The following is a 15,086-nucleotide window of genomic DNA, read 5'->3' as shown; positions in this document are numbered from 1 at the left end:
GCACACACAGGGAGCATAGGGCAGGCAGAGTATGGCACACACAGGGAGCATAGGGCAGGCAGCGTATGGCACACACAGGGAGCATAGGGGCGCAGAGTATGGCACACAGGGAAACCCATCAGGACCACTCTACTATGTACTACATACAGTGACACAGTGCTGGTGCCCCATTAGTATTTTGAATAAGGTGTGAACAATGTGGGCAGTTTGTCTGGGTCTCAGGTGTGAACAGTACAGGGATTTAGGATGTGAACAATAGAGGTGTCACAGGTGTGAACAATGCAGGGGGATTTCATGTGTGAACACTACAGGGGATTACAGTCTGAATTTGAGGTTTAAACAATGCAGGGGCCAGTTAATCTCTGTAGTGATACCTTTGTGGGGGGCCGCAAGTTGGACAGCACTGCTCTAGTGGATGATATGCAAAAGCTAAGGTTTGTCTGATTTTTTTTCTGTTCCCATAGACTAAATATTGGAATCCAAATGTGCATGAAATTGAAGGGACCATCATGGACCGAAATGGCAAAGTGGTACATCGCCTCTTTGGCAAATGGCATGAAAGTATATTTTATGGTTCTCCCTCTGAACCCACCTGCATCTGGAGAGCAAGTAGGTTATTTCATATACAACCAAAAGTTTTTTCCCTCCTATCCACAAAACCAGTAACCTCAACCTCATTTAAGCACATTTGAAATAATGTGTATTGTATACTATGGATGAATTGAGACCTATGCACCCAATAGGACTGCAGAACTAACATATTAGATTGCATGTAGGGTCAGTAGATGCTTGAAAACAAAATGTTTTTCTTGGTTGATTTGCTTCTTACTTGGTTCAGTTTCAATAGACAATTGTATCAAATCAAATTGATCTGTCCAACCTTTAATTCTTATTTGCTAATGTCCCTTTTCTTGGGTATTGGCAGATAAGGACTCGGAGATTGACTGTGTTGCATCTACTCTCATTTAGATTACCTGAAGGCTTTGGTGAATAACACAATGTTAGATTTGGCTTCTGTGGATGGATTGTGAAAAGTACATGTAACCTTTGTACTCACTGACCATTTGGTCACATAATCATTAGCCCATACCTCCCCAGTTTTGTCATTTAGGCTGAGCAGTCCAGATATACAGACCAGAACAAATGGGGTTTAGCAGAAATTGGATAGGGTTTATATTTGTTTAACTGGTTGCAGTAAGGGCAGATTGGGAGCATGGCATGGCCAGTCATTCTTTCTTTGTTATTGGGAACCACATTTTTAAAATGTTTTTCTTGAATTTTGTAAATTAATCTTATGTACGCCATCTTAGATCCAATGCCTAAGGACGCAGAGCTTTATTATGGATTCACAAAATATGCTTTTCAGCTGAATGAAATGGACCCGAAAATTAAGTGTTTTCTGCCAAGTACTGACACTCGATTTAGACCAGACCAGAGGTAATTATTTTCATAAAATATCCTAAACTCCTAATGTATTATACTGACCTATTCAAGATAGATTTTGTGATGTGTTTTTGTGCAAAGGAAAACTGTGGTACTTGCACATCAACCCATTTTCAGAGCTAAAAACTGTAAAAGATGGAAAACTCAACTTTATTATTATTATTATTATTATTATTATTATTAACATGTATTTATATAGCGCCAACATATTGCGTAGTACTGTACTTTATAAAAGAGTTGGCACATTCTATGTAGGCAGTATCCTACAAACATAGAAGACATAATAACAGATAAAAATATTAGGTTTATATGTAGACAAATGGATGAATTGGACATCTGATCCTTATTCCTTTCCCCCAAGCACAGCCAGGCCAGATCCCACTCCTATTAAATAACTTGTGTCATTAAAGGGATTCTGTCATTATTTTTATGACGTTGTTTTTATTTGTAAATTACACTGTTTACACTGCAAATAACCCACTCTACAGTATAACATTTCATCCCTGAACCAGCAACTGTATTTCTTTTAGTTGTAATATTGGTGTGGAGGCAGCCATCTCAGGTCATTTTGCCTGGTCATGTGCTTTCAGAAAGAGCCAGCACTTTAGGATGGAACTGCTTTATGGCAGGCTGTTGTTTCTCCTACTCCATGTAACTGAATGTGTCACAGTGGGACCTGGATTTTACTATGGAGTGCTGGTTTTATATCTACCAGGCAGCTGTTATCTTGTGTTAGGGAGCTTCTATTCGGTTACCTTCCCATTGTTCTGTTGTCAGGCTGCTGGGGGGAAAGGGAGGGGGTGATATCACTCCAACTTGCAGTACAGCAGTAAAGAGTGACTGAAGTTCAGGTAACACATATTCACAGCACAAGTCACATGGCTGGGGGCAGCTGGGAAACTGACAATATGTCTAGCCCCATGTCAGATTTCAAAATTAAATATAAAAAAAAAAATCAGTTTGCTCTTTTTAGAAACAAATTTCAGTGCAGATCTGGAGCACCACTTTCCCATGACAGTATCCCTTTAAAGATTAATCTAGGATTAAGGTCGGAATTTGGCATTTTTCAGACAAATTACGATTTAGTCTAAACCATGTGCCTGGCCAAATTGACATGACTTTTCGTCACACAAACATGGAAGTTACGTTTTTTTTCCAACATGTTAAGGGCACATTTTTTTAACCAACTCTAATTTGCATTTTTGGTTTAGAATCCTACATGAAAGATTAGTCCGAATCCCAAATAGTGGATTTGGTGAATCGCAATAAAAAAAGACATGGGAGAAAGAAAGAATTCGCTTTGGAGATGCACAAATTAAAAAAAAAAAAAAAAATAGATTGTGTTTTCCACAGTTGCCAGACTTGAACACATACTGGACAGCAGTACTAGGTCAAATTTTAAAACAAATATGAGCATTTATTCCCATTGATGCTAGACGCAGTAAAGCTTTAATCCCTGTTAATTTAGTGGGGCTCCTTTTTCAATACTGCCCCTCAGATGTGAGGAGCTTTAATCCAATTCTGAGTTGTGAGGAGCTTAAATCCAATTTGGAGAGAAACTACAAAATTTATAAAGAAATTGTTCTATTGGGCCCAGTTTGTAGAAAATGGGCAATTTAAAACTTTTAGAGCCACCAAACAGCGTGAAGTCCTGACTCTGGGAAACATGTCACAGACTTACCCTGTCTACACCACTGACTACCAATAGGGGTTAGAATTAGCAAGGGAAATATTTAGATGACCGAATGCAAGCTCTTCTACCCTGGTTCCATGAGACCTGTTTGGAGATATGGCCTAATCAACTATTTGGAAACTACTTGAATGTAAAAGGCCTTGTTCAATACATAACTTCATCAATATGCTAATATTTTTCTATCTTCCTTTCTTATTAATGGTTTATCAACCCACTCAAATTCCAATATCCTGCCACCTATTTGAGTATTGTAGATATTCAGTGGCATAACACTGCTGGAAATGAATGGCATATAATGTAGTACTAATACTAATGAGGTGTAAAAATGTACATCTGTTTTTGTCATCTGAGGAGTAAATATGGGAATTCTGGATCTGTCTCTGGAGTATAATGAAAACTACTCTGATAGTAGGGGAGTTTGGATTGTCAGCTACACAGTAAAGGAGCCTTTTCATATCACATGTATATAACTTATTTTTGCTATAACAGATACCTCGAAGAAGGAAATACTGATTCAGCTGAAATGCAAAAAGAAAGAATAGAACAACTGCAAAGGGAAAGGAAGAAAGTCTTAGAAGAGAACAATTTGGAGCATCAACCTCGATTTTTCCGGTAATTTTGTCGAGAGACTTGAGGATATTAAATACCACATTAATAGTTGAAGTAAATATATATATATATATATACAGTATATATAAAGAGATCCAGCCTGGTTCTTTAGCGCTATATTGATGTTATATAGTTTTGGATACCTGTCCATATGGATTTATGAGATCACAAGTGGAGTTCTGGTATGGGAAGACCAGCTTTTATTTATTAATAATCATGGTGTGTGCAGCTTCAGTGTCTGTCAACATTACTTTACTGTATGTTTTTGAATTGCCCCAAAATACAAACCAGTCAACTGCAATGCAAATGTTTTAGAAATACAGAATCGTGTCATGTCTAATTTCTGTGCAACATTACAGCATATTCAAACCTATATGTTTATAGAGAGATTTGTTTTGTTAGTCCTAGCCTGGGTTTTAAGCAAACCTAACTCTCAATGTAACTCTCAATTTGAGAAATATTGGCCCAATTTATGCCCTGACTTTTCATTACCACACTATTCCACCCAAACTGTGACTGTTTTGTATTACTGTTGACAGGGACCCTTTGCCACAAACATTGCTGTCTATGTAAATATCAAAATGAAAGTATTTTCATCTAAGCCTGAAACAATCTAGAATGTTGATTGAAGTAGCAAAACCATTTAGTAGGTTATTTCCTTGTTGTTACGTGACATTCTCGTTTGCCTTTAAAATCTATTATTTTAAATCCTTAACAAATTTGTCTTTTTTTTTTTCTTGACAGGAAAACTAGTGACGATTCATGGGTGACAAATGGGACCTACTGGCAGCTTAGAAAAGAGCCAGGATTTGCTAAAATTGACTGTCCTGTATTGTGGTGAAAGGCATTACATTCTGTCAAGTGCTCATATGAACAATATATAAATCCTATACGCAACACTCCTTAATCTCTATGTTGGAGATCCAGTTCTCTAACCTAGACCCAATGTGGTTTAATAGAAAACTATATTCTCTAGTATATCCTGACCCAAGATAATGTCAAAAAAGCTAAATAGTTTTCTTCGAGGGTCACCGCCTCACCCCTTTAAAACCAAACACACATGGAATCCAAAGCCTGCATGGCTAATTAGCAATTAATTTAGATGCTTGCTGCAAACTCAACTGATTTATGTGCAGCCATGCATCTTAATGAATTGCTAATTAGCCATGCAGGCTGTGGATTCCATACGTGTTTGGTTTTAATTGGATGAGGTGGCAACCCTATTCTGTTCTTACTTATTAAAATATTATAAAGTTCAACATAGTTCTTTTGCAAAAACATAGTTGATCACCCACTGCGAAAACCACAAGCTTTCTGGCATGCTAAAAGCTGTGGTTCAATAAAAACTAAAAAGCACCAGGTTAGATAACAGCACTCTGCAAATTCAGCCTTCAAAGTAGTTCCTTAAAAATGATGCAGAAATCTGTGTGTCATAGGTACTTACCTGAGTTGGGATTTGCAATTCTTCTTGGTATGTCCAGAGATAGTTGTATCAGTATTCATTTGATAGCCTTCCTCCAGTGCAGCACTTGGCAGAGCCCAATTTTTATTAGTCTGATGCGTAGCAGTAACATGTTCAGGGATAAGCAGCAATTTGTTTCTTCTTTTGAACTACAGCCGTTATTATATGCTAAAGTTCGTAGTTCCACTCCGTCAGGCATGGCAGCGGTTGTTTGTCCTTGCTTTATTTTCTGTAACTAAATACGCACAAAGCCCTGGCTACTCTTTGTTTTAAAAGAAGCTAATCGCAAGCTCAGCAGCATATGGAATCCTTGTTTAAAATGCGTGGACAAAACAAGAAAAATTGTACAAGATTTCCCTGACTTAATCCAGTGCTAATTTATTGTGTTATAATTTAATATATCAAGACAGTTTGTTATAAAGGTAACGTATGGACATCTATATCCATTTAAAAATAATAGTTGATAACATGAAAGAAATAGATGTGCACACATCCCTATGTATAGGTATGTAAGAGAGGATGATGTTTTTTTATATACGATATGTGTCACCTATTGCCTTTGCTGACCATGAAAATCATGTAAATAGCCTTGTTTTTCATGTTTTATGTATTCAGTCATAACTAAAATCACTTGCTGTGTATCTTTTCTTTGCACTTAAGTGCACCTTGCACTTTGCCTCTGTCCTATTATTGCTTTGAAGACCATCATAAGGAGTGGTTTAAAGGAGCAACTTGAAATTGAGATGATGTGAGGTCCCTTTACCAAAGCGATGTGCTTTATTTTAACTTGGGGGTCCTTCAAGAGGTAGAGGTTCAGTCTCAGGTCTCTCTTTATGCCTTTATTAAGAAACCATACAGCAGTCTTAAACAAAAATAAAATGCTGTGTTCAAAGGAATAGAAGGATATGTTTAAAACATATTGCTGTATTCCTCATAGACCATAATAGTGGAGGTGACATCTATTTATTGCCACTGGATAGTTTTGCTGCTAATGCTTTTGATAAAGAACGTTTCAGCTGAGGCAAACATTACAGCATAAATAAATAGAGTAGGAATGGTTTATGCCGTTACTGTTGGTTTATAAGAAATTAAATGGAAGCCAGTCATTGCAAATAGATTATAGCTTCCATAGAACACTGTTTTCCCAGTAATTCCCAAGTTTCCAGTTCATATTTACAAATACGGGACAATAAGTATTCTGGAGGATGAACTGTACTGGTGAAAGGCCACAAAATTTTAAATCTTGGATGAATGTTGAGACTTTCTATCCATTTGCTGTTCAGTTAATATTAATTGTTCTCAACACTGTCACCTTTAATTTACCTTGACTGCATATTGTCTGTTTTATAATAAGTATTTGTCAAGTTAATAGCACAAACACATTCGCTTCTGTTTTGTCATTAAAAAAATTCTTTGAACTGTGTAGGTAACAAAGCTTGAATGTGTTGAATTCTGAATATATATATATATATTGAATATAAATATATAATATTTTTTATTTTTAAATAAAATGTAATATGAAAGATGGTGGAAAATAATGCAGGAAAAGTCTTCCACAAATCACCAATAATAATGATAGCCTTAGTTTTTAATATTAAGTATTTTAAGTGGATAAGCTGCTACTAAGACATGACTGTAGAAAAATACCAAATAGCAGGAATGTCTTTTGAAACTTGCATGGCTGTTGTTTGGTGTAAATAAACTTTATTTCGCAGGAAGTGTTTTTTTTGTGCATTGTTTTAAGAGATAAGGACATTTCACAGGTCTTACCAGAAATGAAACCTCATCGTATAAGTGGAGTTTACTGCGGGGTTGAAGCAAAGGAGCCAGGGGGCCACACAAACATGGAACAGCACCTTATCAATTTACAGTTAGATCACAACATTTCGGACTGTAACCTTAGGTTAGTGAGTGCTGTACCAATAAAAAAAGGGAAAGGTCAGTGATTCATTAGGTGTGCTTATCTTCATTATACTTTCATTTACTGCAGCTTATCAATAGACTGCCACATGCTGTAAATTATGTTTTCATTGCGGCTTATGGGGATAAACAAAACGGCCTGCAGATATTCCTTTGCTGACATTGTTTAAGGGTCTACATACTTTTGTAATGCACAGTAATTAATTACAGTGGCTTTTTTTTTTTTTTTTTTTTGTTACATACCATATGAAATATACTTGATCCAGTTATTTACTTAAGGGTGAGAGCTGGAGCACATGGGGCGTACGTTATTGTATTTAGAATCTGTGTTCCATGCTGCTTGATCTTCCAGGATAAAATGGTACATCTCCCATAGAATGTAGTGAAACCTCAATGCACTTGCCAAATTGTAATGGAACTAATTACCTGACTTTATTTGACCGAAATCATTGTAGTTCCTATATTTCACTGTGTGCAAATGCCACACACACGCGTATTTTACTTTCTCAGTCAACCAATTGACTCCCAACTTTTGCTGAGCAAATTTTCTAAAACATTAATCTTTCAATTTAGGGGGATTTCCTGGAGGCAACTTTTAATTCAACTAGGAAAATGATATAATGTTCAGGATACCGTAAGCTAAATGTGCTTATGGTACTTCACTATCGTAACAATATATAATACTCAATGGTATAACACACACAAAAATATTTCCTCATATAGAGGTATAGATAATGTAAAGTTATTATGTTATATGCCTGAAAGCACAACTGATTTTGAAAGCCCAAATTCCCAGAGCAAGCCAGTATCATGGTTTATAATTTAATCACAGGAATATACTTCTTTATATACATTTTGACAAGTTCAGACAACTGCCCAACAACTCAATGAGCTCATTTGAAAAAGAGGAAGGGGGTTATTTCCCTTTAAAAGATTTGTAGTCAGACTATATTGTGAGAAGGAAGCAAACACTTAGGGCTAGTCCACACGGGGAGATAGCCACGCGTTTGCGGTCGCGGCGACAAAGCGCCGCGCCAGTCGCCGCGACCGGCGCAGGCGACAGTTTTGTATGGGCGCCTATGTAAAAACGCCTGTGCTAACCACACGAGGCGATGCGCTTTTCAACAGTTGCCTGAAAATGCCTCGCCAGGCATAAATGTGTTACTTTATCTGTTAAAATTGTATGTGATGTTCTGTGTCCCGCCATTGTAACATAGTAATTTAGGTTGAAAAAAACACACATCTATCAAGTTCAACTGCGAGTTGATTTAAAAAAAGAAACAAATTACCTGAATTATTATTAGCAGTGATTCGATTTTTTATTTTCTACTCCACTACAGGTGAAACAATGAAAGCAAATCTATAAGCGGCTGCCTGGTATTACTGACCAGATGCAAATTTTCCCAGTGTTGATAAATCACTTCCACGTCCTTGTCCCTGGTACAGGCTACAACCTAAGTATTTTGTCTGCCTCCCCACCTTACCCTGTTTCAATACTATGACTGGCCTAACCTGCTGTCCTTCAAACCACGTCCTCTGTCTCATAGAACAAATCTTAGGGATGGTATTTTAGGAGGGGATTATCATGCAAACATCTTGCACTATGTTTAGAAAGCAAGGCTAGGGGGAAGTATACACCTATATATCTAATATAGGTCAATCTAAAAACAACTGGACTTGCTGAGTAATCAATGAAGACGTTTCACTACTCCTTCCTTCTGTACCAGTTTTTGTCTCAGTGTGTTGCTAGGTTTAAAAAACACAGGGACATGGTGTTTGTTGAAAATCCTCCTGAGTTTCTCTGACACTCCAGCTACATATGGGATGACTATGTTTCGTCTACTATGTGTCTCCGGGCGGTTATTTCTATTGGTGTTCCTGTTGGGCTTGGTTGCTGCTGTTTTGACAAAGGCCCAGTCTGGGCAACTCTCACAAGTAACACCTGTATCTAGGAGTTGCATGACACATTGGATAATCCTATCACAACTACACAGAATCAACACCTCTGTGAGTTTCTTCAGATGTCACCTCTTTGAAGAGTTACAATGTGCCATTGTAAATGGATTAGTGGAAGAGTTTATATGCCGAGAACTTCCCACACCAGTCAGTTGAACTGAAGAAGCTGCTCGGATGAGTAAGTGAAACGTCTTCATTGATTACTCAGCAAGTCCAGTTGTTTTTAGATTGACCTATACTAGATATACTATGACCTGGATGAATGAAAATCTTCATAGTCACACCTATATACAAAAGTTCTGTAAGTATCACTGAGCGACATACTCTTACCCCCCCCCAGCGCTTTTGCATTTGCCCCACCAGGGAAAGTAAAAGACCACACCCCCCCTTCTTTTGTGTGTGTCTCTAGCTTACAGATAGAATGGGTCCATTATGGTTGTCTGATGCTGATATTACCTTTTCCTCCTCCCATAAACCTTTACCAGGAAGTCTAAAAATAAAATCAGGTACATGTTTATCCCCTTAAGCTGAAGAAATAACTAAAAAAAATATGCTCAGCACAAGTTGTAAGAGTGTGATTGGATGCAAATACCCTTATGCATATTGTAAAAGCCATCTGCTGTCCTATTGGATCCAGAGCAATGACCACGGATTTTGTCTTCACTATAACAGACCACAAAACACCAAAAAAATGCAAAGATGAGCATTTTTGCAGTTACCCACTTTTACTGAACTGCTGACTGCAACCCTATGCCCATGCCATCAGTGGTGTAAATCCAGACTCATCTATTAAAGTCCCACCAAACCGCTTTACTGATGAGTTAGGGGTATGTGCAGGGCTGCCATTAGAAATCATGGGGCCCTGTACAATAAGATTTTTGGGACCCCTGGGCCCAAGCCCCACCCCAGATCCCGCCCACTCTACATTTTTTAAAAAAACTGGTGGCAGGGGCTTATAGAATATTAAAATAATACATTGGTGGCCTGGGAATTAAAAAAAAACAAGAAAAAACACATTGGTGTTCAGAGGAATTGAACTCGTGGCTTCAGGATTTCAACTTTGCCTCCTTTGGTGACTTTATGTCTTTTCACCGCTTCAGGACTTCAATTCCGGCTGTTTTCTCGACTTCGGGTCTTTTTGCCGATTTGGGACTTCGGCTATTCGGCACTTCCGCATTCGGGACTTGGAAGGAGGCGGCACGGCTTCAGGCTTCTGCGCTGTCAAGGGGGGCCCAGCTCTTTCGAAAAGTTCAGCACTGCTGGGGCCCCATTCAGGCCCGGGCCCAGTACACTCGTACACCCTGTGCCCCCCTGATGGCGGCCCTGGGTATGTGCATTACACTGAGTTCAGTCCTGACTGGTTTTTGTGCTCCGTTTCTTCTCATTATCTTTTCTCCTTTTCAGGTAAATTAAGTAGCATTGCAGTCTGTTATGCAGAATTAATTAATTTAGAAAGCAAATTTGTTCAAAAAGGCTTTACACAACTAAAACCTTAGGTGCCTTTGCTCTATGATGATCACCAGGGAAACTCTGAGTCAGGGTAGGATTCACAGAACAGGAAACTTGGGCTGAGCTGCAGCGCTACTATTAGAAGGGGAAAACAAAGATGACCTACTTATCGTTATATACTTTTGCTTTTGTGGTACTTTTTGCCTTTGACAGTAGCCACATTCATATTGTGGGGAATTATTTCTACATTTCAACACTTTTCCTGTGTGAATAAAGAGTATGCCAATGAAATGATGAGAGAAATTGTTGTTCTAAGCAGCATTCTAGTATACATTAATAAAAAATGTCCATTGGTTTTAGGACAAACTAGGGGAAAGTCATGGGGGGGGGATAAGAGCCAATTTGTTCAGCACGATCCAGTGATTACAATCTCTAACCTCAAACAAACTGGTCTGTAGTTCTATTCTCTGTGCACACTGACCAGGGCTTTCAAAAGAGTAGTTCCCTAGACATATATATATATATATATATATATATAATAGTTCAGCACTCCACTACTTCAAACGACTGACCCAGGTGCTACCATCCGATGCTGCATACAAAAATCCAAAAAGTAAGGTGCAGACTGGGAACTTTTGTTTAGTTTAAAAGGTTCATTTTATTAAATATATCTTAAAATAGGTCAACATTTCAGTCTGTTCTTGAGACCTTTATCAAGACCATATATATATATATATATATATATATATATATATATATATATATATATATATATATATATATATATTTCAAAAGAACCAGCACTCCAATATATAAAATATTTGCTTTCACTTCTGTTGCATTCCAACGTTTCGGTCCCTGTTGGGACCTTTCTCAAGGTCCTTTCTCCTATATATTATATATGGGAGTGTTGGTTCTTTTGAAAATTTCTATATATATCTTAACTGTGCACAACAGTGTGCCTTGGAGTGCGGATACTCATTTGGACCGTGAGATTGCGGTATAAGTGTCCATTTTAACTTCAGGTGTAATGATATGTAGTACTCTGAGAAGTAGTCTTTGAGTTTATTTCTGAAGAGACTGAAGGAGGATTCTCTCTGGAGTAATTCAAGGATGGAATTCCAAAGGTAAGAAGCAGCAAGAGAGAAAGGTCTAAGGCGAGAAGCAGCAGTAGTAATGAGGGTGCAATCGGAGCAGAGGAACCAGCCAGGAACATATGGAGACACAAAGAGATGTAGTTAGATGCAGAGGAATGAAGGATTTGAAACAGTGGTGTAACTACAGAGGATGCAGACCCTGCCCAGACTGTGGGGTTGGTTTCTTTTATCTATATAGGATATAAACCTTTAAATAAAATCTTTAATAAATATTAGTGCATGGCTGCATGAGCAGGCAGTGGGTGGTGGAGATGGGTGAGGGCAAGAGCTGCTGTGGGGGGTTGGGTGGCACCCTCCAGTTCGGCCACTGCTTTGAAAGTTTTGATAAGGATTTTGTAAGTTATTCTGCGCTTTATGGGAAACCATGATAATGAATTCAGTAGGGGAGATGCCTGTATTCTCTTGGATGAGATGAGAAGAATTCTGGTGGCATAATTTAATACAGACTTTAGTGAGAAAATATTGGAGTTAGGGAGGCCAGCTAGTAGCAGGTTACAGTAGTCTAGACAGGCCAGGAAGAGAGCAGGCACAAGGGTCTTATCTGTAACCTGGGCTTAGGTGGAAAGATGTTTAGTTCAGTTTTTGTTAGTTTCAGTTGGAGATTACTAGGAGGCAGTGGCGTAACTACCGGGGGTGCGATTGGGCCAGGGCCCGCACCCCTCAGGGCCCCCTGCAGCTCACGCGCAATGATTCCTGGCCGTTTCTGGGTGTACGGAGGGGGGCGGGGGGCCCGGCAGCGCGTCCCGCACCAGGGCCTGCCCACTTCTAGTTATGTCACTGCTAGGAGGCAGTTAGAGATTTGAGTCTCCGTTTCAGCTGTTAATAAAGGGGCTGATAAATATATTTGGGTATATCAGCAGCCAAATGAGGACCATTGCATTTTTCAGTGAAGAATAGTGCCAGGTTGGTGTGAGGTGCCTTACAAATTGATTCCCAGTGATTTACCCTTTTCTTATCCTTCAAAGTTATTTGTGAAATGTAATTTCCAGCTTGCTTGATTTGCTTGCACACCTGTTATTCACCCTTTTCTCAGGTCTGGTGATCACAAGCACGCACGGTATTGTGAGAATTGAGGAGTCTTGGTTGGAGGAAAGCTGACTACCAACGTAATGGGAATACTCACAGTAGAAATAGCAAAGGGCAAAAATGCCATGGATTTGAATGGACTTGAGTTGCGGATATGAATACTTTGGGCCCATTTCTGTGACAGGAGTTGCCTTCCCAAATATTAACTTGTGTCCATGAGTTTTTGGATTTGTGTTTTGCATATGTGAATAAGAAGGAATTAAGATGGATGAAAGATGAAAGAATGTGCCAAGTGTGGGGAAATCCTCTGTATTTCAGGAATGTCCACTCTGACCACGAAACATAGAATATAACTAATGGGACTAAGAGTTCAGCTTGATCAACTACAAATCAAGTGAGAGATGTTGTCACCTATGGGGAGGGGGAACTCTTCTTGAAAAGTCTCCATTTACACTATAGCCTTAAAAGAGCACTCCAGTAATATTAACCATCCTTGAGGCAAATTAGTAAAGCTGAATAAAGACCAACTAAAAATAGTGCATATATTAAGACTTAGAAAGGAAGCCATGTTCAGCTTTCAGTGGTTTCTTTAAGTGGCTTTAAACCTGTTTTTGCAACTTGCCCAATTACTGTTTTTGATATCTCAATCTTCAATAGCCACTTAATCACAATAACAAGGTGTTCTGTTATATAAGTGCAAAGTTGGCTGCAGGACTAATAGCCTATAACAAACATATCAATTGGTTGTTATGGGTTACTGCACCTGGGTTAAATTTATGAGTTCAGCTCTTTTTGAACAACTTTCAGATTACATATGTAAGAAAAACCTAGCACTGACCTAGAGTCTTTTGTAAAAAAAATAGTGCACAGATCCACATTAGTTCTAAGAACACTTGTTAGGAAGATATGAGGCACATCAGTGCCATTTTATGTACATTAAAGGGGTTGTTCACCTTTAAATTAACTACAGAAAAAATGAAGGTCAATTGAAAAGTTGCTTAGAATAATATACCAGAAGTTTACTTAAAGGTGAACCACTCCTTTTAAGGAATAATATAGATCACCCAGTGGAATGCATGTCAATCTTTATTTTTTTCTGCTGGGGCCTCACCCCGCCCCCCGGGGAAATGCCCCATACTCTATTCTTGTCCCTCGGCGCAGATTCTGCCAGCGGAGTTGCACGCATCCATCTTCCACAATCTCTGTAAGCTGATTGAGAGTTTGGTATTTCTGCGCATGTGCAGTTGGAGCAGTTTGCCGGTTTGTGACAACTGAGCATGCGCAAAATTACACGGAAATTGCTGATCTCTCAGTCAACTTACAGAGGAGCCGGAAGATGGGTGCGTGCAACTCCGCTGGAAGAATCTGCACTGAGGGGTAAGTATGGAGTATGGGGCATTTCCCCAGGGGGATAGTTAGCCTGGGAGGAAGAGGGAGGTCTACCTGGGTTGTGGGGTATGGGTTTTTTTCCGAACAGGTTAAATTCTACTTTAAGTGATTGCCCCAGCTACCCAAGTCCAACATAGATTTTCCAAAGGTTCCATCAAAGGTCTTCCCCATACTATAAGGCCCTCATACCAACCTGCTCCTTATAGAGATAATCTGCATTCAACCTATTACCAATATATAAGCACATTCAGACATTTTGTGCCTTAAGCCACTAAAAATGTCTTGACAAAACAAGATTGTTTGTCCATATATTGCAATATATTTAAGCTGCCCAACTACGTCAGTTATCCCTGGTCTGACCAGTTCTACATTCACCTGATTCATTAAAGAAAAACTAAACCCCCTGTACCTAAAAAGCCCCCCTTTACTGCCTGGCATTACTCCCCTCCCCTCACTGTGCATTAGTAAAAAAAAAAACCTTAAAGAATATCTGACCCTAAAATACAGAGCAGTGCTGCGGAGCTCCTGGGCACCATCTTCCACTGCTTCATGTTCTTTTGGGACTCATCACCGACATGAAGCCTGCAGGAGCATGAGCAGTCAGGAATCCGCTTCAATTACACATGCTCAAATCTGCGTTGAGTCCCAAAGAATACAAAGTGGTGGAAGATGGTGCCCTGGAGCACTAGACTTGACAGGTTTTTGGAAACTTACAATAGGACACATAGCCCTTTGTTTTAAAGCCCCAGCAGCAACATTGCCTATGTTCTGAAGGAACAGATACACCAGCACTATAACTGTAGCACTACAATAACAGTGACCCACCAAGAAAAATAATTTAGTGCCCAGGATATGATTGCTTAAACACAGCTTAATAATGTATGGAGAGTAGCTAAAAATAACAGCCAAAATAAATCTCTCTCTCTGTAGAGTGAGTGAGGTTAGTCTATATCAGCTGGACTTGCTGTGTAAGCTCAATAAT

At 39.0% G+C, this 15,086-nt stretch overlaps 1 protein-coding gene across 2 annotated transcripts in view; it reads left to right on the top strand.

Annotated features, from left to right (window-relative positions):
• The window catches only part of osbpl3.L (oxysterol binding protein like 3 L homeolog), a 100,392-nt gene extending 95,577 nt beyond the window's left edge, over positions 1–4,815 (top strand). For both annotated transcript variants that reach the window (XM_018267386.2, XM_018267389.2), the window contains 4 exons: positions 465–609; positions 1,311–1,437; positions 3,626–3,748; positions 4,490–4,815. In XM_018267386.2, coding sequence (XP_018122875.1) covers positions 465–609; positions 1,311–1,437; positions 3,626–3,748; positions 4,490–4,586 — 492 coding nt within the window. In that variant the 3' untranslated portion in view covers positions 4,587–4,815. The remainder of the gene's footprint in view (positions 1–464; positions 610–1,310; positions 1,438–3,625; positions 3,749–4,489) is intronic.
• Positions 4,816–15,086: the final 10,271 nt, after the last annotated feature.

This window comes from Xenopus laevis, chromosome 6L, assembly GCF_017654675.1.
Source record: "Xenopus laevis strain J_2021 chromosome 6L, Xenopus_laevis_v10.1, whole genome shotgun sequence".
Lineage (NCBI taxonomy): Eukaryota > Metazoa > Chordata > Amphibia > Anura > Pipidae > Xenopus > Xenopus laevis.
The sequence above is the reverse complement of the archived record's forward strand: the minus strand, read 5'-3'. Positions and strand labels throughout refer to the sequence as shown.